At 46.8% G+C, this 24,388-nt stretch overlaps 1 protein-coding gene across 8 annotated transcripts in view; it reads right to left on the bottom strand.

The window, feature by feature from the left end:
- Positions 1-445: 445 nt before the first annotated feature.
- Positions 446-24,388, bottom strand: part of Neu2 (neuraminidase 2) — a 25,593-nt gene continuing 1,650 nt past the window's right edge. Inside the window, exons 2-6 of one of the 8 annotated variants that reach the window (XM_048428983.3) lie at positions 15,055-15,202; positions 12,640-12,735; positions 10,646-11,162; positions 3,161-3,372; positions 446-1,728 (exon numbers count right to left, since the gene is read on the bottom strand). In XM_048428983.3, the coding sequence (XP_048284940.3) occupies positions 790-1,728; positions 3,161-3,361 (1,140 nt within the window). In that variant the 5' untranslated portion in view covers positions 3,362-3,372; positions 10,646-11,162; positions 12,640-12,735; positions 15,055-15,202 and the 3' untranslated portion in view covers positions 446-789. Of the gene's footprint in view, positions 1,729-3,160; positions 3,373-10,645; positions 11,163-12,639; positions 12,802-13,888; positions 15,030-15,054; positions 15,203-24,388 lie in introns of those variants that run through there. The other 7 variants (XM_085697044.2, XM_048428984.3, XM_085697067.2 and 4 more) reach the window with 7 other exon arrangements.

Below are 24,388 nucleotides of genomic sequence, written 5' to 3'. Positions count from 1 at the left end.
CATCTGGTGGACTCCAAACCAACCAGGATTTGTCTTGAGTGACAGAGGGGAGCACACAGGAGGAGGCACTTAGGTGGAGACAGAGACCAAGGAGGTAGGGAAGCAGCCATAGGCTGTGAAGGATGGGCAGGAATTGCTGGAAGCCACCAGAATGTGGAGGAGGAGAGAAGAGGCACTCAGAGAACACGGCTTGCAAGCTTGATGGTGGCAAAACTGTTGTTTTCTACCTCCGAGCCAGGGGTAATCTGTTAGAACATTTCTTGGCGATTAATACAATGACTTAGCAGGTTAAAAAAAAGTGTTCTAATGCTGTCTACTCTAAAGCATTGGCAAGAACACACACACACACACACACACACACACACACACACAGGTCTTTGTTAATTCATATCTTTGGCTTAACCTTTCCCCCAAGGACTATGCGAACATTTTTTCCAGGAAGAAATAGGCTGGGTTGGATAATTTATTAAGAACTCACCCAAAAACTAGGAGTGGGGAAACAGGCAGGCTAAGCCAGCATAGTGATGGCTGACATACAGGATAACAGCTTCTGTGGATTCTGCCCTCACCTTCCCTGTCAAAAGCCTGGGGAAAGCCAGGCTCCTTTGATTTATGGGCTGGAAATAGAATCCACTGTGAAGGCCAGAACAACAAAACCCGTGAAGAGCCAAGAGACCAAGCTCCCGAGGAAGAGCCCAAGAGCTGGCCTCCAGTCTAGAGGATGCTGGAAGGGAGGAAAGATGGATGTTTTGAAGCACAAGGAAAGACTTTGGGTCACATGCAACGAAATCACTGGGCACCAAATACCGCTGGGAAAGCTTGCTTCAGGGTGAACATGAGAAAAGTGATCTCTTCGTAGTTATCTGACTCATACAGACACCCAAACTGTGGGGAGCCGTCAGGGCCTTGCCCCATGTTCTGCAAGTCCGAGTAGGCGCATATGCCTGTGGCCAGCAGGGTGGGCTCCGACCAGGCCGCGGGGTCCAGTGGCTTCTGGTTGAGGTACACACCCAGGTTGGTTCTCTTCTGGGAGTCCGTAGGGTGGGTATAGAGCAGCCACACATCTAAGGCATCTGCCGCTGAGGTGGGGTTGGGAAAGGCAGTCACACTTCCGTGGCAGCCTTTGGGAGGCTCTACAAGCTTACTCACTACCTGATTGTCCTGGAAATCTAGGCCACCGTTAAGACTTTGTGCCTGGACCCTGGCTCCCAGGTGGCTCCTAGCATTGAGATAGACCACCCTCTGAGCTCCAGCGCCAACCTCGGCCACCTGGCACTCCAGTGTGTTCTGGGACACAAAGTGGCCCAGCTCCCAAGTGTTCCCATGGTCGTGGCTGAGGAAGCAGAAGGCAAAGGGGGCAGGTGTCTGGCTAGGATGTAGTTTCCGGTAGGCATAAGCAGGCACCAGCAGGCTCCCCGCTGAGTTTCGCAGCTGCAGACAGTGCCCAGGCCCCACACCGAACGTAGCCCAGTCCCGGTGAGTGTTGCCAATGGTGGTATCTGTAAGATCCCGGACAGGGCTCCAGGTCCTCCCATGGTCAGTGCTGGTGATGTGGCATAGCCGTGTGACATTAACCCTGGTCTGGATCTGGTGGTGTTCTGATACATGCCCAGGGATGGCGATGAAGAACAGGAAGAGGGTCCTTGTCTGCTTGTCATACAAGGGACACGGGTTCATGGAGCGGTGGCCCTCCAGCCGGGCTTGGGTCACCACCTCCTCAGCTTGCCACTGAATGTGAGGGGAGGGGAGAAAGAGAGACACAAACTTGAAATTACTTGTGACAATGACAGCAGCTCCCCTGGGGGTCCCTGGGGCAGGTGTCTCTTAGAGATGGAATCAAAGGCCACGAAGGGACTGCTTCACCTACCAGTTACCACCCAGAGCAGTTGGGGCCAGGTTCCTCTTCCTCCCACCCTCCTTCCCTCCCCACTTTCCTTCCTGAAGGCTCTCTTACTTTGCTTACCACCAACATATATTTGCAGGGCACCCATGATGTGTCAGCCCCCCAGGACACAAAAGTGGCTCAGGAGCCAGCAGACGGTTCAGCAAGTTAAGGTATGCACTACCAAGCCTGATGCTGAACTCAATCTCCAGCACCAACGTGATAGGACGAGAGAGCTGACTTACTCAAGGGCATGCACATACAGAAAAATGAGCGAGTAAATGTGATGTTTTTTCTTTTTAAAAAAATTGTAAGTAACGATGGTAGGAACCACTCCTAACTCCATCCTTTCTCTTCCCGGGTGGTTCAGCATTCTTAAAGGCAAAGGCTTAGGATGGACCACATCGGGCTGGTTGATCCACAACAGAAGATGAGGGTCGTCCCTGCATCACCTGTTTATGATACTTCACCAGTGAACTCAGAGATATTGAAGATCGGCATTGAGCCTCCCTGCGGCCAATGTGTCACGCATGCTACAGCCACACTGTCTCTCCTTATTCCACACCAGGTGCCCCAGTACAGTACTCCACGCACAGACACCATGTCTAAAGACGGATGGCCCCTATGTTGCCTGATTCCCCAATGCTGAAGGAGAAGTGTAGCTAGCTCCATTAGCTCTATTTCATACTTTGAGAACAAGAGGCCTAAATCAGGTAGCCAAGTTGCCTAAGACCATCCCTGGGATAAGGAACGGACCCAGGCCTTGAACTCAGCCCCATCTGCTTCAAGTGCCGTGACTGTGCATAACAATTAGGCACCAATCAAAAGAAACTTTGCTGCCATACTCTGGACAGCTACCATGGAGTTGTGAGAAGAGTAAGGTTACCAGTGCACACAATCATCCAACCCCCCGCCCCCAGGTTAATTGCCCTCAGAGGGTACCACTCCTGTTAAATGACAATGAACTGCTCCTCCCATGGGCTTTCATGAATGCTGGGAAACCCAGCCAGGCATGCGATGAAGCATGTGGTCAGCCAATGCTCCTTGAACCCCAGTGAGATCTGGGTTGGGCACTGGAGCTTCTTGGCCGTCCTGTCCCTGGATGGGTTTCCAGGTCCCTCCCAGGCTTCCTAGATCCCATCTGCATCTCAGACACCAAGGAATGGGCTTGCCCTTGTGTTCTTTGAGATCTATGACTGGTTCCACAGCACCCAGCACCCACGTGGGTGCGCGCTGAGACACCCCGGCTGGAGTCACTGCAGCTGGGTCCTGCCTTACCTGGACTTGACGGGTGGCCGTCTTGTAGCTTCCTCTTCGTAGGACGATCGAATCTGCATGCTCATCCGTCTTGGTCAGGCGCTTTTCCGCAAAGGCCAGCAGGGTCTTCTGCTTCGACAGGTAGAGCAGAGCCGGGATTCGGTAAGCAAAGACTCCTGTCTGGAACAGTGCCTCCTTCTGCAGGACAGGGCAGGTCGCCATGGGCCTGAGATCTGGGCAGGGAGAGAAGATTCATTGTCTGCTGTCATACCTGTGCCAAACAGGTGACACCCATCTGACCGGCAAGCCAGGTCCTGTCTGGTGGCCTGTCCTACAAAAGGTCCTGTCTCCTTTCTCATATCCCAAGGCCCCATTTGCTGGAGTCCTGGCAGGACTCCATCTAGGAACAGAAAAGTGTGTTTTGTATTAGGTTCCTGCCATAAGTCACCCGTTCCCCTCACAACAGATTTGCGACAACCTTCTGCTGCTGAGCCTGGTCGAGTAGAAGAGCCTGCTGCGTGTCGCTCTGCAGCTGCCCGGATGCCAGGGGATGACACACGGGAGCCTTTTATAACTCCAGAGCCCTAGAAAGCTGTTCCAGAGAAGAAGAAAACGCCTCCGTTCCCCAGGCTCGGCTCCCACAGCTGCCTGCGGCTGATACACCCGCTGCCCCCGCTGCGTGGGTGCCACCCTGAGGCAGGCAGGGGGTGGCTGTGGATCTGGAGAGAGCGGGGCTGGGTGGAGCCCTAGAGGCGTAAGAAAAATGAACGGCAGTAATGAGGCGCATTTGCTGAAAAGAATCGAGAAGTCGGGGGATGACTCGGTGGCTATGGTTGACGAGGCGCTGACAGCCAACTTTTTAGCTGGAATAGCCACCATTGGCTGAGAGAGCCAGAAGCCAAGATCATCCCCAACAAGGGCTGCATCTGATGACCTACCTACCTACCCAGAACCTAACAGACGTTAAGATAAGATACAGCTGGGCGGCGGTGGCACACGCCTTAGTCCCAGCAGTCAGGAGGCAGAGGCAAGCGGATCTCTTGGGAGTTTGAGGCCAGCCTGGTCTACAGAGTTCCAGGACAGGTTCCAAAGCTACAGCAAAATCCTGTCTCGGAAAACAAAACAAAACACAAAACACAACACAAAACAGCGAAGATAAAAAGCCAAGTGGTGGTGGCACACACCTTTACTCCCAGAACACGGGAGGCAAAGACAGGTGGCACTCTGTGAGTTCAAGGCCAGCCTGGTCTGCAGACAGGAAAGCAAGGGCTACATAGAAAAACCTTGTCTCAAAAAACTGAAAAAAGAAAAAAAAATAAGACATAAGAATGTAAGAAACATAAGAATTCCTTGTTCCAGCTTGGAGTGAGACCCTCAGGGCCTGTTGAGCCCACTCTAAGACTGAACCTCAGAATCCCACTCTTTCCCACTAGTTAGTTGCCTTTCCTCCCTACTAAACGTAACTGTGGTGGGATATTTGAGCAAACTGTAAAGATGTTGCTGTTTTGCCTTGCCTGCCTAAGGCACCTGATTGCTTTAATAAAGAGCTGAACAGCCAATAGTTAGGCAGGAGAGGTTAGGTGGAACTTCCAGGCAGAGAGAGGAACTCGGGATGAATCTAGGCTTGGAGAGGGACTCCAGGGGGACATGAAGGGAAGTGGACATACAGAATGGAGGAAGAGTCAGAAGCCATGTGACAGAACATAGGTTAGCAGAAACATGTTAATTTAAGTTGTAAAGGCTCGATGGGAATAAGCCTAAGCTAAAGGTCAAGCTCTCATAATTAATGCTAATTCTCTCTATCATTATTTGAGGGATGGAGACTCAAAAAAAAAATCCAACAAGAAAGCTTGTTACAGGTAATGAATTCAGAAACCTCAATCAAATTGCTGCCAAGGGAGCCACCAGCTTCCTATGAAGTCTTACCCATGCCTAGACCTCTGGGGAGGGGAAATGAAAGCCTGGGGTCAGCAAGCAGGAGACAGGACTTTCTGACATTTTTCAAACATGTAATACATTATTCAATACAACTTGCCTTTAACCTTTTTTGAGAGGTGTTCAAGTCACAGTGAATGTTACTGGAACACTGAGACAGAATGACGTTTAGAAGGGCTAGCTAAGAAAAAAAATGTTTAATGGTTGGAGACAGATTTTTGCTTTGAAGTGAAGACTTGAAGCTAAGTTGGGTGGCTTATGCCCACATGAGAAGCTGAGGCAGGAAGAGTGTTTGGAATTCAAGTCCAGTCTGGGTTAGACCGAGACAATTAAAAAAAGAAAATAAAACAAAAAAACTAAACAAAACAAAATCTAGGCCTGCCAACTGACATCTTGCTCATAAAACTTAATAGGAAAGAGCTGAATATAATTAAAATATAAAAAAATGAGAAGAATGATGAAGTTTCAGTGTCTTAGGAACTCGATCAAGGGCTGAAAAGCTGGTCCCAAAGAAAATTCTTCAGCAGCCATATAATCAGATTTAAATGTTGGTTTTAGATGTATCCAGGGCTGAAACTTTCTCCATTTTGGTGAGTGGCCTTTGGTATGTAATGTGGGAAGGGAGCCAAGGACATTCACAAAGAAACTTGAGACGGGAAAGGGAATCGGAGGGGTCGCCAGGAAGAACTAGAAAGGAGCCTGGGTTAGCCCTTGGGTCCCAAGAAGGGAATGTGATTTCAGAGCACCAGCAGGGGTTGAGAGTAAACCAGAGGAGGGACCATAAGGCTTAGCAGAGTGAGGTGACAAGAGCTCATGGTTTAGAGAGAGAAGATGGGTCTGGGAGAGGGCTGAAGGCCTCTGGCTAGAACAAGGAACTGCATATCCTGGATGGTCCACCCCGCAGAGAAGGGACTCTTTCCATTTCCAAAAGCAATGCTTAGTGTCGTAGAAAACGCAATTCAGCTTCTCAAAGGACCATCCGAAGGCTGCGCAGACATTGCCACTACCCAATTCCAGCTGTTTTCACTGCCCAGCAAGTCCTGTCACTGGGCAGTCATTCTGCTCTATCCCAGCCCAGCCTCAGGAAACCATCAATCTACTCCCTCTCTCTGGCTTTGCCTGTTGTGTGCATCGTGTACAAGTACAGTCGTCCAGTATACGGCTTCTTTCTCTTAGCATACTGTTCCTAAGTTCATTCATGCTACAGCATGCGTCAGTACTTCATTATTTATTTATTCATTGTTTTTAAATATGTTGTCCAGACTGGCCTGGAACTCAATATGGAGTCAAAGGTGACTTTAAACTCCTGATCCTCCTGCCTCCACCGCCCAAGGACTAGGATTGCAGACGTGTTCAGCTACATCTTGAAGAGTCCAGGAATAGAATATAGAAATGAAGGGTCTGGTCCAGGAATACAGAAATATAAAATTGTAAGCCCAAACACATTTTAGAAAAACAATAAAGCTGGCAATCACTGCTAACCTTTAACAAACACTTTGCCTTAAGAGCAGACATCCTGGCAGCCACTGTGTACAGAGGTAAACTTTTTGTTTTGTTTTTGTTTTTTGTTTTTTCAAGACAAGATTTCTCTGTAGGTTTGGAGCCTGTCCTGGAAACCAGCTCTTGTAGACCAGGCTGGAATTGAACTCACAGAGATCCGCCTGCCTCTGCCTTCCAAGTGCTGGGATTAAAGGCATGTACTGCGGACAAAGGTTAGCATCTAACTGTTGCCTCTCTGGGACCCTCTGCTTGTATTCCCATAATTTTTACCTGTCCCCCTATGTGCTGCTCTCTGTCTTGCATCCTTACAGGAACACTGAGAAGGAGCTATCAGTCACAGGCTTTCTCAAACATCCTAGCTTAACGTTCTATAACCAAAAGTTGTAAAACTTAAAATGTAATGTGGCTTTAAGACTGACCTCAAGGTTGTAAAAGTTCTTTGACCCTCACCTGGAGCTTGGTTTTACTATAAGAGGAGGCCCCAAACCAGCCTCCACTGCCACAGCTTTAGAAACCTGATCTCTGGTTGTGCTCACAACTATAGCTGAGAAGCTTTGTGTGCCCCGTGGTTGATTTTTTTTTCCTCCTTCTTTTTCTGAATAAAGCTTGCTTCTAGTTTAATAGACTTTGGTGATCTGTTACCCATCATTGTGTAACCCTGGGCCCAACAATCTGGTTTATGCAGCACTTCACAGTACTGAAGATCAAACACAAGGTCTCGGCATTCTGGGCGAGCCCTCTACTCCTGAGTTACTTTTGAATCTCTTCCACATTAACTTCTTACCACTTCCATCTTTTCCCTGGGTGTGAAAGGAGTCCCAATCCCCCCCCCCCACACACACACACTGTCATTGAGTCTTTTCAATTCTAGCCATCTTGTGGCTGTGCAGGGATAGCCCAGTGTAGTTTGGGTTGTGTTCCATGGTAATTAATGATGTTGAGCATCTTTGCACAGCCTTACTGGTCACAAGAGTTAGATTTTAGCCTAGAGGCAAGAGGAAGGTTCTGGTATATTTTCGGCGGGTGATGGAGTCAACTTTAGGGAAGCTCCTTTCTCAGTCTCAGGGAGAGAGAGCAGATGAGGCTGCTACAATTCTCCATGTGAGACAGGATAGAGATCCGGCTGAAACAGATAACAGTGACCACAGTGGTGGTGGTGATGTCTCCTAGAGACTGAGGCAGCAGAAGCAATATGATCAAGGGTATGTGCTGGTTAGTTTTCGTCAACTTGACACAAACTGAAGTCCCCTGGCAACTGAGGAATTGCCTCTATATATTGGCCTGTGGGTGTGTCTTTGGGGACATTTTCTTGCTCAGTGTTCAATGTGGGGGGCCCTCATCTCTCTATAGGTACCACTCCTGGGCATACGGCCTGAGTTGTATAAGAAGTCAGGCTGAGCCAGACATGGAAGTAAGCCAAGAAGTAGCCAGTGTTCCTCCATGGCCTTGAGTTCCTCCTTTAGCTTCTCTCTGCGAGAGTCTAATGAGAATGTGTAAGCTGAATAAACTCTTTTCTCCCTGGGCTCCCTATGTGCTTATCAGAAAAACAGTAAGCAAATCAGGTCAGGCCTGGTCACTGCTTATATAGGAAGCTAGGTAGGTCCTGGCTTACACATGTCCATGGCTGTTTTCTAGATCCCTCCTTTAGTGTCTAGTCTCCTTAAGACTGGCAACAAATACAGTCATTCCCATCTCAGGATCATGTGGTGTTCTGGGAACCTGGGATGGACCAGAAATAAAATAGGCCAAGAAGCCTGTTCTGATGAAGTGAGTATTTGACCAGGGATGAAAAGGTCAATATTACTACCAACATCTACATGGTGCTTGCCAGGGTTAGGGTCTGGCTGGGCATTTGACAGCAACTATTTCATCTATCCCATAGATCCTCTGTCCTCTGCAAGCCCACGATGCCCAGTGACGCTGTAGTGGAGGACATAGAGCAGCAGATACCTGCTCATCGCGGTCCAGCCACAGGACGTTCATCTCTAGGCAGTCATTCCTTGTACATTAGAGACAAGGCTGAGCCCAGGAGTGGGGAAGACTCGGCAAAGGACTGCAAGGTGAGCACGAGGTGTCTTACCCACCCTCCAGCCCAAACTCACACACCCACTAACAATTTCCCAACCCCCACCCGGGTGCTCCTTACCAAAGACCTTGTGTTCTCTAAGTACCCAATATTTCTAGAAATCCTTGTGAACTGCATTTAGAAATTTTGCTACTTACAAATTGAATCTTCCTGGTACCCCCACGTGGTAGACATCAGTACGACGCCACCAATGCTTAAGTAGCCAAGCCGAGTGCAAAGGTACTTTTGAACTCCATCTTCTGCACGTGAGCAAGTGCCTAGGGTCCTCTGGGGTCCCTTGACACAGCTCTACCTCCCGACAGTGGCAGTTGCTTCCAGATGACGCAGTGGGAACAGAACTAAGTCAAGAGTCAAAAACCCAGATTCTGAGACTGGAGAGAGATGACTGAGTCAAAAAAATGTTTGCCTCAGAAACATTGGGACCTGAATTCTAACCTAAGAACCGGTGTAAAAAGTCAAGCCTGACACGGGATGCTTGTAATCCCTGGGAAAGCAGGGGCAGACAGATCCCTGGGACTCCCTGGCCAGCCAGCTTAGCTAAAGAGACCCTGAGGAATGACACCCAATGACTTCCGGTCTCCACACTCACCCAAACTCAGATTCTGACCTTAGCCACCCCCTAAAAGATTATTCACAGTTGGAAAAGTTCCTCTTTCCTCATAGGAAGCAGCAGGCGAAGCTAGGCAGCCACAGAGACCCCATCCATCAGCAGCACATAAGCCTGGATGGGACCTGAACAGGGAGGGTCTCAGTATAAGCCAAGTCTCACAGTAGATCAGCAATGAGAAACTGACACCATCACGTTTGAGGCAAGAAACTGCCAGTAGATCAGAGAGGACTGTATAACAGAGATTTCGTTTGGGCCTCCCTAAGGCTACCCAGGGCTGACTGCACTGCTGTGGTCACCAAGCTCACAGCGTCTTCCGTGAGGAAGTTCACTTCCCCCACATACCCAAGGAAGCAGGCCTCGGAGCTCTGTCGCAGCTGTGAGGAAACTGAAAAGTGGGTCAGGAAGGTGGTAGGTGGCTCCCCACAAGTACACAGCCTCAGGTGGTGGAGGCATGTGGCTCTGAGCCTGGATCTGCCAGATTCCACAACCCACACACCCCGAAGACATTCACCCAGGGGTCTCGCTGCCTCCTCTTCCATTCCCGCTGGGGCACAGCCCGACTCAAATCTTGCAAAGCCAGGGATCTCATTGCTGGTTCACTTGTTCTCTTCTCTTCAAGGAGATGCAGGATAATTTGCAAAGTGGCACCTTCTAAATACCAGGAAACACAAGATACCAGGCCCTGGCCCTACCTCCCGGGACCCCAAAGAACAGTCAAACGTCATAATTACGTCAGTAATTATGGCGAAGGATGACAATGTCTGTGCTGTTATCCACAGAAAAGCTAATTGTTTCGTGAAACTGAGCCAGGTTGTGAGTTTTGAGTCGTTCTGAGTTATTGCCTGTTGGCTGCAGCCCTGGAATGGGGCCTTTTCTCCAAGGGATAGCAGTCGTCTACCCCAGGCAAGGGATAGCACCAGGAAGGCAGTCTTGGGCAGCGTCATCAGCTCAAAGTGTAGTCAGCCTCTCCTCCAAGAACACCCATCTCCAGCCAGTTCAACAACTCCACCTGGATCCATTCTAAACTAAAAGGGGCCTTGAATCACATGGAATGGACACACCGAGAGCTCTCTTGAGAAGTTTAGAGCGACAGCCAGCCATTCAAGAGTGGAATCAGCTGCTCAGTTGCTGATCCGAGTCCCCTTCCCCAACCTGTCCCCAACCTACATGCCCTCTAGGTACCCAAGAACCCATGAAGGTGTGTGTTCCACCAGCATGGGCTGAGACACTGTGAAACCATCATGCTTGTTAAACCGACCTTACTGGAAGCTTTCCCACGCACCACATCACCTCAGATGAGGCCCTGGCAGCAAGAACTCTTGTTTATGTCAACAGAGGGACATATGGGTCAATTTAGAGATAAGTCATATCATACCTCCAGGAGCGTGTGCCAAGCAGGATCCAGGGAGGTCTGGGCTTGTAAACACAGAGAGAGGCAGTAGGAATCTGGTTTCTAGAAGGTCACCGTGGCTCCTGTAGTTCCCTGGCCTTAACTCCAGTCTCAGTCCCTCTGTCCGTCCATGCCTATATACAGCTAAAGGAGTCCTCCTGTGTGCCTCCCACTCATCTGACAAGGCACACTTCGGGGACTATGTCAGCGTCCAGGCCCAGCCCTGGCCTAATTAGGATGCTGCTGCCTTTCATTAGTCTGGAACAAGTCTGCCAGCTACCAACCCCGTCACTCCTGAATCAGAGATGACCTCGGGCGGCGTGAGTCAAGTTGTCTCTTACAAATGGTTACACTGAGCAACACGCGCTCAGTGGGAGCAGACATCCTGGGGTTTGGGAAAATGTAATGTTCCTGGGGAGGAGGAGGTTGGAGCCACGTAGAACTTGGCTACCATTCTGGCTCAACTGTGATAGCCAAGTGACCCCTTGGAACCTCGGGTTCTCTGAAAAATAAAAAAAAAACCTCATGTCAATCCTAAACTACACGAAAGCGCACAGAATCAGAACGGAGCCCACTTTGCGAAACCCTGACCGTAAAGCTGCATCAGCCAGACGACTCTGACACAGGGGACTCATGCATTTTCTTAGTCTACTTTTTTATTTCTGTGGCACACATCAAGAGCAAAACCATCTGTACTTTATTCCATCACTAAAGGAAGTCAGGACAGAAACTCAAGGCAGGAAGCCGAACCTTGGAGCATTGGTGACTCTTGGCTTACTCCTCCTGGCTTGTTCACTTTGCTTTCTTATACTTTCGAGAACCACCTGCCCAGGGATCGTACCACCCACAGTGGGCAGGGCCCACCCACATTAATCATTAATCAAGAAAATGCCCCAGAGGCTTAGCCAAGGCCAATCTGAGGAAACATTTGTTCAACTGAGGTTCTTCTCAGATGATTCTAGCTTGTGTCAAGTTGACAAAAAATAATAATAATAATAAAATTCAAAGCCCAGTCAGGACACATGTATATCTGATAGCAGTTAGGAAAGACTCTTTCGGAACACAGAGGCCAACTCAAGTTCACACAGAAAATATTGCAAGGGCAACTATCCTATCCATCCCAAGACGGAGGCTACCTTTCTTACTAATCCTTGTGGCCAAGAATGACTTCAAAACAACTTACAGAATCCTCATTTTGCCTCTGAAAGTTTCCCTATTTCCCTCCAAAAACACCCACACATGTTCTCATGGCCATTTTAAATTTCCAAATATATCTCATTTCCCTCCCCAGTTTGTTCAACAGCTACTTACAGAGAGCAAAGGTCTCCAATGCCTTGTTTGCTCTAAGGTACTTTCTGACATACCATTGGTGTCTCCATGATGGGCAGATGGCTGTCATCCTTGAAGATTGGACCAGATAACCCATCTGACCTTTAACCTAGCATTCAGTAGGTTACAGACCCAGTAGATATCAGTCCCTGGCGATAAACTCTTGTCTTCTGAGCCCACTATGTGCAAGGCTCCGTGGCCCTTCCCAGAGGGATAAGTCACTTGGGGCACACAGCCAAAAGCATGTACCACCTTGTTCCAGTCCGTTGCAGGACATGGATGGGCTGAACACAGGACATGTCCAAAGGTAGCTAAAGTCAAGTTGGTTTCAAATCATATTTTTTTTGTTTTAGTCTTGACAAAAGAGGGAGAAAGGGGGAAGTAGAAAAGACAAGATCTCCTGAGTAAAATGGGAGTATGGGAACCTTGAGAGAAGGTTGAAGGGAGGGGAGAGGCAGGGAGGGGAACAAAAAAAATGTAGAGCTCAATAAAAATCAATTTAAAAAAAGACGGAGGAAGGATTCCCTTTTATTTTCCTTCTTATATCAAAGTCTTTTCATGATATCTTCCCATTGGCTGCTCAGGTCTAGAATGTTCCCTGGCTCAGAGCTAAGCTTATATTCAGTTCCTTTACTTCTTGGGAGGTTTACCTCACTTGCCCGTCACCCCGGTCACAATGGTCCACCTCTATAGCCTCTTCTGGGTCCTCATGGGTCCTTCTGGTCTTAGCCTCTCTCGCACGAGTTCTAGAAGATAGTCATCAATGTGGACTTGGGATTTCTCCGTGGAAGCCCCACTGACCCAGTCAATTCCTGTGAAGAGACACCATGACCAAGGCAACTCTTATAATAGAAAGCGTTTAATTGAGGCTTGCTAATATTTTCATAGGTTTAGTCCATTATCGTCACGGTGGGGAGTGTGGTACTGAAGAAGTCCCTAAGAGTTCTATATACATGTCCACAGGCATCAGGAAAAGAGCGAGCCATTGGGCCTGGCTTGAGCTTTTGAAACCTCAAAGTCCACCCACAGTGACGCAGTTCCTCCAACAAGGCAGCACCTCCTAATCCCTCTCAAGGAGTACCACTCCCTGACGATCAAGTATTCAAGTCTATGAGCCTATGGGGACCATTCTCATTCAGACCACCAGCTCCACCCAAAGGCTAGACCACACAAAAGGCCCCAATAAACTTTTTTCTTTGACCTACAGGCACAGGTCAGGTAATGTCCTTGAAGTGAATGCTTTGACCAAGTATTTTCCCACAAGATAACTGGTGGGTCCCCGAAGAGTTGTTTCAGAGAGCAGTAAGTACAGGAGACGAAGGAAATGGCCCAACATGGTGGCTCACATAATCTTAGCACTTGGGAGGCTCAGGCAAGAGTGTCCCCACAAGAGCCCAGCCTGGTTACAAATGATGAGTTCTGGGCGAGTCCTAGGTTACACAATGAGATTCTGCCTCAGAAAAGCCACAGAAAAGAGAGATAAACAGTTAAAGTTCTGTTTAAATGCTATAGAATGCAAGAGTAAGTAGGGTACAAGATGGCAAATAAGGCCCCACTTTGGTAAGTTTACTAAACGCTCAAAACTCTGCTAAAAGATGAAACCAAATAAACCATGCATTGGTGCATCCCCCAAACTTAGCACAGTGCCACAAATGGAACACAGTAAATATCTTTTTCATGTAGAATTATTATTTTTTATTTTAACGTTTATTTACTTCTCTGTTTTTCAAGAGAGAGTCTCACCTGTAGCTCAGGCTGCTTGGAGCTTGCTAGGTATCCAGGTCGGCCTCCAGCTAATACTTCTCCTCCTTTAGCTTCCTAATTTCTGCGATTATAGGCATGCACTGCCACACCCAGGTTTACAATTAGCAAATAAACGCCCCTGGCGATTCGTCTTACCTGATGTTAAACAGATGACGCTTGCTTACTTTCTTGTACTCCTCCACGTACAGACCAATTCCATCGTGGAACGGAAGAAGAAAGGCAAGGCATGCAGAGGGACGAGAATAATACATGAAAGAAGCCAGCTGGCATGAAAGACTGGAGGGCTTTCCCTACCCAAGCCACGTGTGACAAACACAGCATGCTGAGATATGCCTATGGTATGCAAAAACGGTGGGAGCTGTACACATACCTACACAGGCTCACAAGACTCCTGACCCCACTCACTGGACAGCTCCCATTCTCAGAAACTCCTCTTTGTTAATCAACTATTTTTATCACCCACCACACGTCGTTGGTACAGTTCCTTACCCTGGGGCATGAGAACCTGGAAACTTCGGTGGGTACCCTCCTGACATTCTTCTGCACCTTTGACAACTGGCACAGACAGGAGGTAGAGTCTGGGCACTCCCTTCACTTTCTAGGGGCAAGCTCCATGAGAGACTGCTAGTGCGGAGGCGTCTCTCCTTTTCCCTCCTGCCTCTCCTTCCCTCAGCTTCGGAGTGAGTGCTCCTAAAACTTTACTCCTGCCCTAGGGACCTCACCTAAGCTTGTTCAGAGGCAAACAAGCGTCTGCGTGAGCTGGCAGCAGTCAGGCCTTCAGAACTTTAGACTGAAAGGCACCTGCCTGGGAGCTGAGGCTGATTCACCTTTAAGCTGTGGCAGGATCCATAGCAACCCAGCGCTGAGTCTGGGAGATGAAGGGGTTCTTGTGCTGAACGCCACAGCATAAACAGAGGCTCACGCTCACACAAACACCTAAGCGGCCACAGGTGGAGACCAGCAAAGACAGGGGTATCCTCGCGGCTGCTTGGGGTCCACGCACTACACCCCAGACTTTCTTGCTTTCCTGACATTCACCCCTACAATCCTGTCGTCTCTTCTTCCAAAATAATTTCTTCCTTCCTTTCACCTTCCCAGCTGCCCCGGGAAGCATGGCTGGGAAGACAGACTCAGACAGATGCAGTTCTAAGCTTGGGCATTGGCAGCACAAATGCTGACTTTGCTGTCCACGGGGTCCTATTGCCCACCACCTCTGTAGGGTGCCAGGGCCAAGCCGTTCCTAATTTACTAAGCTGCCTGCTCTCTATAGCTGTGATATATTCGCTTCTGCTACATCCTACCTTAATTCCTCTCAGGTCCTCTCTGTGCATTTACTGTGGGCAGTTCTGTCCCTGGGAGCATGGAGATAATTCCCCAGGTAATAAAACCGGTCCTTTGAGCTTGTAATCCAAATGAGGGAGACAGGGCCTGCTTGTTCTCACTTTTAGCCTGAATGGGGATTTAAAACAGAAGACATCAAAGCCGACTAGCCACATAAGCCAGCTCCTTCTCTGAGCCTAGTTGCTCAATAACTTGGGACTATTCTTAGAGCTCTTAAGGAGACAGACCTTATTCTATGGAGGTAAGAGAAATAGCCTCTGGCATGCTCATAGCAGGGGCCTGGTCCTAGGAGAAGGACAACACAGGCAACCGATTTAAACCCCAGGCAAGGGAACTGCAGAAGAGACATTCAAAGCAGCAGTTCCAAGTCTTCCAGGACTGCTCGGACTGGCCAGTGACTCAGGTTGGCTGGGAAGCAGAGTTCCAAGCCATAGATCTTGGGGATCAGGGCAGAGGAGAGGGAGCTCCTGGTACTTCTTTCCCCACGTCGTGTCCCTTGATCTACATGCTACCATGCAGTCTCAAGAACTGGAATAAGAGTTTTGTCAATAGCTGTAAATCGTAAACAGATGGGCATAGCAGGGACCCGTAACTGGTCCAAGTGCTAAGACCTGGGGACAGCTGAGTACTTAACCCTAAATGGGACATCCATGTCACCCCAGGGAACATTGTGGAAGGGGAGGTGGAAGGACTATAAGAATCAAACATTGGAAAGGGAGGGAGAGAGGGTAAGGAAGGGAGGGAGGAAGGGAGAGCAAGCAAGAAGGCTCAAGGGGAGGAGAGTGACTAGCTGGGAGAAAGTAGAGGGGAGGTAGGAGAAGTGGGGTGGGGCTGTATGGAATGACATCACATTATATACAAATATGATATTGCAAATGTTTTAAAAATAAATTAGAACCTAGAGATGGCTCAGTACTTAGGGCTCGATTTCCAGTCCCCATATGGAGTTGCTTACAACTGCCTGTAACTCTAGTTCCAGGGACCCAGTGTGGTCTCTGGGCTCAGAGGGTTTGTGCGTCCGTGTGCACAAACCCATCCACAAACCTTGTGTTTTAGTCCTGCAAAAATCTGTGACTTCTAGAGTGCACAACAACTTCAAATTAAGCTCCTTGTGATGAAGGGATTCAGCCAGCTTCTGCCACAGGGAATCTAAAGCCTCCTCATCTCCAACCAATATGTAAAACAGGAAGAGAAGCTTGCGGTCCCTCCTAGACAGGGATTCTGTCTCTTATCAGCATTGAAGATGGACAGAAGATTGATTGACTGTTACCGGTCTGCTTCCCCAAAAGGTTCCTGGGATCACAGCTCTCAGTGAGGAGTGGTGGCCATAGGATAGGATGGGGAGAGGGCAACACCAAGAATAACATGAAGAAGGCAATTGGCAGAAAGTCTGGGGAACCTTGCCTCCCGGAGCCTCAGATCACCCACAGACCACGCACCAAAGAGTATACAATGTACAAAAGCGAGGGAAGGTGGGTGGTCTGGAGAGGACCTGTCAAGGGTCGTGAGACTCCTTGCCTAGTGCTTCTGGGCTATTTCTCAGCACCTGAGCTTGCTCCCAATCTCAGGAGTGTCTTTCTCTTTCTTAACAAACAGTCTCTATTTCCACTACTTTACTGTGTTTCCCTGGTATGGTGCCGCATCCTGGCATGCAAGAACCTGAAAACTTCAGCGTACCTTCCCAACTCTGACCCATGCCTTTAACAATAGCCGTGCGTGATTTAACGAGAGTACTGAAACGTGGCTTGAGAGGCTGGGGAGATGACTCAGCGGGCACAGCAAGCGAGATCCCCAGAGCTCACACAGCAATCTGTGGATGCTGGCACGCACACTAGTAATCTCAAGAGACAGAGACAAGGAGGGGTCTCTGGTCAGCCAGTCTAGCCTAAACAGTAAGCTCCAAGAGAACGAGAGACCCCCATCTTAAAATATGGCTGACAGTAATATGGTGAGCCACCCCTTTAAATACGGTGGCTCGCCCCTTTAATCCCAGAACTCAGGAGACAGAGGCAGGAGGTTCTCTGTGAGTTCAAATCCAGCCTGATCTATATGGCAAGTATTGGACAGCCAGGACTATATAAATACATAGAGAGACATTGTCTCAAAAATCAATGATAATATTAGTAATAATAAGCTAAAAGTAAAAAACGGAAGGTGGATAGTATGTAAGTAACAATATGGGAGGTTGTCCTCTGACCGCCAAATGCATGCACACATACATACACATGGACATGGGAACACATTTTAAAAATTAAAGCATGGCATAAGCGTGGTTGCTTGCTGATTCAGTCCTAACTGGATCCACCAAGTGGAAAAAATATCAAACTAATGTGGATATGCTTGAGTCCATGTGCAAGCTTAATTTATATTTTAGGCTCAAAGGAGCAAGAGAGTAAGTGTTTAAGGACATTCGTTGCATTAATCTTATATTCTGCTACACTACTGAAGGTGTTCTTTAAATCTCTGAAGAAAGAAATTGAAGAAGGCACCAGAAAATGGAAAGATCTCCCATGTTCTTGGTAGGTAGAAGTAACACAATAAAAATGGCAATCTTACCAAATGCAATCTACAAATTCAATGTAATACCCATCAAAAGCCCAGCAAAATTCTTTACAAACCTCAAAAGAACAATACTCAACTTCATATGGAACAATAAAAAACCCAGGATAGCCAAAACAATACTGTACAATAAAACAACTTCTAGTGGTATCACAATCCCTGACTTTAAACTCTACTACAGAGATACAGCCTGCTATTGGCATAAAAATAGACAGGAAGACCAGTGAAATCGAATCCAAGACCCAGACATCAATCCATACACCTACGAACACTTGATTTTTGACAAAGAAGCAACAAATATAAAATGGAAAAAAGAAAGCATATTCAACAAATAGTGCTGGCATAACTGGATATCAACATGTAGAAGAATGAAAATAGACCCATATCTATCACCATGCACAAAACTCATGTCCAAATGGACCAAGGACCTCAGTATAAAACCAAACACACCTCATAGAAGAAAAAGAAGGAAGTACACTTGAACGCATTGACACAGGGGACCACATCCTAAATAGAACCCCAGCAGCACAGACACTGAGAGTAACAATCAATAAATGGAACCTCCTGAAACTGAGAAGCTTCTGTAAAGAAAAGAACAAGGTCAACAAGACAAAACGACAGCCTACAGAATGGGAAAAGATCTTCACCAACCCCACTTGGACAGAGGACTGATCGCCATGATATTCAAAGAACTCAAGAAATTGGTCATTAAAAGAACAAATAATCCAATGAAAAATGAGGTGCAGACCTAAACAGAGAACTCTCAACAAAGGAATCTAAAATGGTTGAAAGACACTTAAGGAAATGTTCAACATCATTAGGCATCAGAGAAATGTAAACCAATACAACTCTGAGATTCCAAGAATGGCCAATATCAAAAACATTGAAGACAGCTTATGCTGGACAGGATGTGGGGTAAAGGAAACACTCCTTCATTGCTGGTGGGAGTGCAAACTGGTACAGCTACTTTAGAAATCAGCACAGTGATTTCTCAGAAAATTAGGAAACAACCTTCCTCAAGACCCAGCAACACCACTTTTGTGTATATATCCAAAGGATGCTCAATCGTGCCACAAGAACATATGCTCAGCTATGTTCATAGCAGCATTATTTGTCATAGCCAGAACCTGGAAACAACCTAAATGCCCCTCAACCAAATAATGGATAAAGAAAACATGGTACATTTACACAATGGAGTACTACACAGCGGAAAAAAATTACATCTTGAAATTTGCAGGCAAATGGATAGATCTAGAAAACATAATATTGAGTGAGGTAACCCACATCCAGAAAGACAAATATAATATGTACTCACTCATAAGTGGCTTTTAGACATAAGATAAAGAACAACCAGCCTACAATTCACAACTCCAGAGAACCTAGACAACAAAGAGGACCCTAAGAGAGACATACATAGATCTAATCTACATGAAATGTGGAAAAAGACAAGATCTCCTGAGTAAATTGGGAGCATGGGGATCATGGGAGAGGGTAGAAGAGGAGGGGAGCAGAGAAAATGTATAGCTCAATAAAGACAATAAAAAAAATTTTAAAAAGTGCATTTATTGGGTGATTCTCCTTTGGGAAGCCCACATCCACATTCTACAGTGTGGATGTGTCTCACTTTCTTCCTCAATGCCTTTCTTTCTCTTAACCCTAGTGCTTCTAATCTGTATAAAGTCCCTTAATATGAACTCCAAATTTGCCTCAACAAAGTGTTGTTAAACACATTCAGCATAGCTATAGCACCACGCTCACAGGGAAGGAAGAGGCAGCAATGTTACAGTGGAGGTGTCAGAATCGCCTGTTAATTATGTGGGAGGAACTGAGCTGGCAAAGGCAGGGACAATAGCAGGGCTGATTGCCATGGCTCACTGAGGAAGAAATGAGAGGACAAGAGGGGTCAGGAGGACCACTTGAGGTGGCCCAGGGGAGAAAAAGGAAATTGTCTTGAGGCAGAGACAGAACATCTCAGCAGAGTGCCTACCATCTCAGCAACAGCTCTGGAAGGGAGGTAGGAAGTGTGTCAAGCCTTATGGGAACAGGACATGGCTGCAGGAATCTGTCTGTTCTTGGAAGGCATTTAGGGTGTTTCCCTTTATCTCTGGTATCCTCCAGCTGCGTTCTGGGTTGGATGTGAATTCAGTTGTGAATTCTGCTGGCCTGGTCTAGGACCCAGCGTGCTTTCAAATTGCGAGCTCTCTCTTCGCCTCTGAAGACTCCTCATTCATTATTTCTCTGAATACTCTCTCTCTCTCTCTCCACTTCTGGTGCTCTCCCTCACAATGGCCTGATCAACGGCTCCGATGCTGTTGTGATTTATTCTGTGGCTGATTTTGAACCTTTATCATAGTTTCTGTGTCTTTACCGCCTGATGCTTCCTTCACTCAAGATTTTTCCCAAGCCTATTTCCCAAATCACTAAATCAAAATTTGTCTAAATTAAAAAAAAATAAAGTGGTCTAGTTCAAATTTCTTTAAGACAGGGTTTTACTGCTTTGCCATAGGAGGTCTGGAACTTGCTATATAGTTCTGGCATCCACAGAGATCTGCTTGCCTTGGCCTGTTGGGTGCTGAGATTGAAGGTGTGCATCATCAGACCCAGGTAGTTAGGATTTTCTTTAATATTTTTAGTCTTATAATTTTTCCTTTGTTCTCTGAATCTGCTTTTATAAGTAATTAAAATTTCAAAAAAAATGTTTAACTGTCCAAGGGATTACACCCCCTCAAGAGCAAACTATACAAGGGTGACTCTCTTGGAACCAACACGGCCAAGTTTTTCTTGGCTCTTAGCTCTTACCCTTTCTTGGCCATTGGTTCTTCTTGCTTAGATCTTGTAAAATCTCTGTTAAACGTATCATGCAGGGATTCCAGTCAACTCCTACCAAAGGGAATCTAAAGCCTTGTCTCTGGCCAAGAGATAGAGTAGGGGAGTGGTATGGTTCCTCCTGGGTGGGAACTCTGTCCCTTGTCAGCATGGAAAAAGATACAGAAGACTGTTCCCCAGAATGGTTTCTGGGGCTACAAAAATTTACCATTCTTGTTTTATAGGTTTCCCTTCTTTATTTCTTTAAATATTCCGTACTTAACTTTTTAAAGTTATTTTTTTATTTAAATGTTTTTTCATTTTACATGCCAACACCAGTTCCCTTTCCCTCCCTTTCTCCTATCCCCCCACCTTCCCTAGTCCCACCCCTCGTCCGTTTCTCAGAGGGGGTAAGGCCTCCCTTGGGGAGTCAGAGAAGTCGGGTGTGTAGGAGTGCTCGTTTACTTGTATATGTGTTTGCCATGTGCATGCCTGGTCCTTACAGAGGGTAGAAGAGGACCTCGGATCCTGTGGAAATGGAGTTAACGGCAGGTATGAGCTGCCATGTGAACGCTGGGAATCTAACCCAGGTCCTCGGAAGAGCAGTCGGTGCTCTTAACTGCTTAACCATCGTTGTGGCCACACGCTTATTTTAAAGTTTTATAGCCATAGATTTGTTTAATTCTAATAGCAGCCCCGTTTCACAGACACTGTTTGTCACGTCTGCTTTACAAGAGGAAGCAAGGCAACTAGACCAATGTCACAGCCCCCAAAATCTGCAGAACTGGACTTAAAAGTAAACAACAAACAACAAACAAACAAAAGCACAGGAGTTCAGAATACCACAGACTGAGCTGAGTAACCCCCCCCCCACACACAAGCTTAGACACCCTAAGCTGGTGTCTATGACCTAACTTGCAGTACCTCAGAGCATGACTGCATTTGGGGACAGGTCTACGAAGAGAAAAGATAAAATGAGGTACAGGCTGGGATCTGGCTGATGTCTTTATAAGCAGAGGATGTTACACAATACAGAAGAAAAACCACACGAAGATGTGGAGAACCCAGGTATCTGCAAGTTGAGAACCAAACCTGTTGGCCCTGCTCTTCTGGACTTTAAAAGAGACGGGCCTCAAACACAACCAACACTATTGGATCTTTGATCTCAGACTTTGAGCCTCCATGACCATAAAGCAGTAAATTTCTGTTGTTTAAGGCCTCTAACCTGTGGTGCTTCCTTACGACAAACCCAGCGGAACACCTCCTAGCTTCACACACAGCCAGTTCTTACCAATGCCTCTGGTCAGCTCACACATTTATGGATGTCTAGCTTGCTCAGTTATTATTATTTGGCAAAAAAGGAGAAAATATTTAATTTCCACACTCCGGAATCATGGTGGGGGTAAAAAGCTCACATGATTGCTTTTAGAATTTGGGTTTTCTGTTTTTCTATTGTTTCTATTTTTCTGTTTGTGCCCCTTCTAATTTCTTTGAGAGTTACCCCTCGCGTCAGGCTGCCTCAGGTGCTTTCCTGGGTCAGCTCACCCTCACAGGGAACCCTCATTCAGGTGTTCACTGGTGTTGGGGTTACAGAGCTTCCCTCCCCTTTAATTGCCTCATCCTATATTTAAGGTTTCAAAGACTCTCAAATATCTTTCTCAGTTTCATGTTGGGATTTCTGGTTATCAGGAATAGCTATGAGTTAGACCCCATATGTGGCTCCAATACATGCTTCTATTTCCTGTAGGCAATTCCAATTTCTCTCCACAGCCTGGTGCATTTTTCAACTTTGGCACTGAAAGTCCTTTCCAAGTTTCCTGTTGCATCCACAGGGTTCAAATTCTCGTGTTCTCATATGCATTTGTTTCAAACAAACAAAAGGAGGGGTGGCTCGGTAAGCAAAAGTGAGGACCCAAGTTCAGACCCCAAAACCCATGCAAAGCTGGACGTGGGAACAGGGTCTGAATCCCAGCACTCGTGTGGTTGGGATGGGAGGCAGAGACATGGGAATCTCTGGGGGATCCAGGACCATCAAGCCTGATGTATACAGTGGGGACCAGCAAGAGACCCGGTCTCAAACATCATAGAAGGTGAGGACTGACACTCCAGGTTGTCCTTAAACTTCCACACATGCTATGGCACATATATGCCCATACTCACTCATGAACGTGCTCTCACACACAAACATCATGCATGTGTGCAGATTTGGAAGAAAGAGAGTGGGGAGAGGAAGGAAGAAAGGAAGGAAGGAAGGAAGAAAGGAAGGAAGGAAGGAAGGAAGGGAGGGAGGGAAGGAGGGAGGGGAAGGGAGGGAGGGAGGGAGGGAGGGAGGGAGGAGCACCTACTGTTCTTGTGGAGGACCTGAGTTCAGTTCTCAGCATACACATCAGGTGGCTCACAACCACCTATACCTACAGCTCCAGGGAGTCTAAGACCCTCTTCTGGTCTCCAACGGCATCCACGTGCATGTGACATACACAGAGAGGCACATAAATAAAATAAAGAAAGCAAGTAAAGCCCATAGAGATTATCCATATGAGTTTATCAGAATTAGCCATTCACTCGTGGCACTTGGAGGCTGACCTTAATTTTGAACAGAAATGTGTGGTTTTTACAGAAATACATGCCCATCATTCTGTGTATTCAGGAAAATGTATGTGACCTTGGGCAAACTATTTAACCTCTGTATATCTGGCTTCCTCATCATAAGACAGTGGAGATAATTAGATAAATTAATTCACACACTTACAACTGTTTGCATATCCACAGGTGTACATTCTGTGCTAGGACCACATATGAGGGAGAAGAACAGTCTTTTTTTTTCTTTCTGAGTCTGGGTCACTTCACTGAGTATTATATTCTCTGATTCCATCCGCTTTTGTGACTACTCTTTCTCTGTCCCGCCAGCCAGCTCCCAAATAACAACACAGAGACTTATTGTTAATTATGAAAGCTTGGCCTTAGCTTAGGTTTGTTCCTAACTAATTCTTATAACTTAAATTAACCCATTTCTATTAATCTAGATTCTCTCACATTCTGCCAACCCTGCTTCATTCATGTTACCTGCCTTCTCTCTCACACACATGCCTAGATTCATCTCCAGTTTCCTCCCTCTCTGCCTGGAAGTCCTTCCTATACCTCCTGCCTAGCTATTGGCTGTTCAGCTCTTTAGTAAACCAATCACAGCAATATATCTCCACACAGTATACAAATATCCCACAATACACTTTCCAGCAAATTTCATTTATCTTCATATGCAAATAATATTCCATTTTGTGCATGTGCTATGCTTTCATTATCCACCTGTTGGCAGACGTCTAGGTCAACCCCATTTTCTTGCTACAAAACAGCAACAAACATGGATATATAAACATCTCTGAAATAGGATATAGAGTTTTGGGGCATATGCCCGGAGTGGACTAGCTGGGTCAGAGTTATTATTTGTTTGTTTGTTTAATATGTGTGTAGATGGATTAGTGAATTAAAATGTATTTAATAGTGAAAATGTAAAGCCCTAAACAAGTTCATATATATATATGATATATATAGAGAGAGTTTGGGACTGGGCAAGTGTTTGGGTGACTGCCTTAATCTAGCTGTGTGTGTAATATTTGATTTGTAAGTTAATTTAAATACAGATGCTTTATTTTTAAAAAGAAGGGATGAATGGATGAAAGATTACTTCCATCTGGCTTTCAGTGGCGAAACCAAAAGCTACATTTTGTGGCAGTCAGACGTCACACTCGGCAGGTAGCCGAGACTCAATGATGCCCACTTCCTGCGTCTGTGTCCTACTGTGATATGCGGGCTGTACCTAATATCAGTTTTCTGACAAGCAGGACAAGGCAACGTGGTGGGGCACCACTTAATGTCATTTCCATGAGCACATCACACAAGTCTGCGAGGCTGAGGAAGAGCTTGGGATACAAA

The sequence above is a fragment of the Myodes glareolus genome, chromosome 1 (assembly GCF_982192425.1).
Source record: "Myodes glareolus chromosome 1, mMyoGla1.1, whole genome shotgun sequence".
Classification (NCBI taxonomy): domain Eukaryota; kingdom Metazoa; phylum Chordata; class Mammalia; order Rodentia; family Cricetidae; genus Myodes; species Myodes glareolus.
Note: the sequence above shows the minus strand (reverse complement) of the source record. Positions and strands in the feature narration are given on the sequence as shown.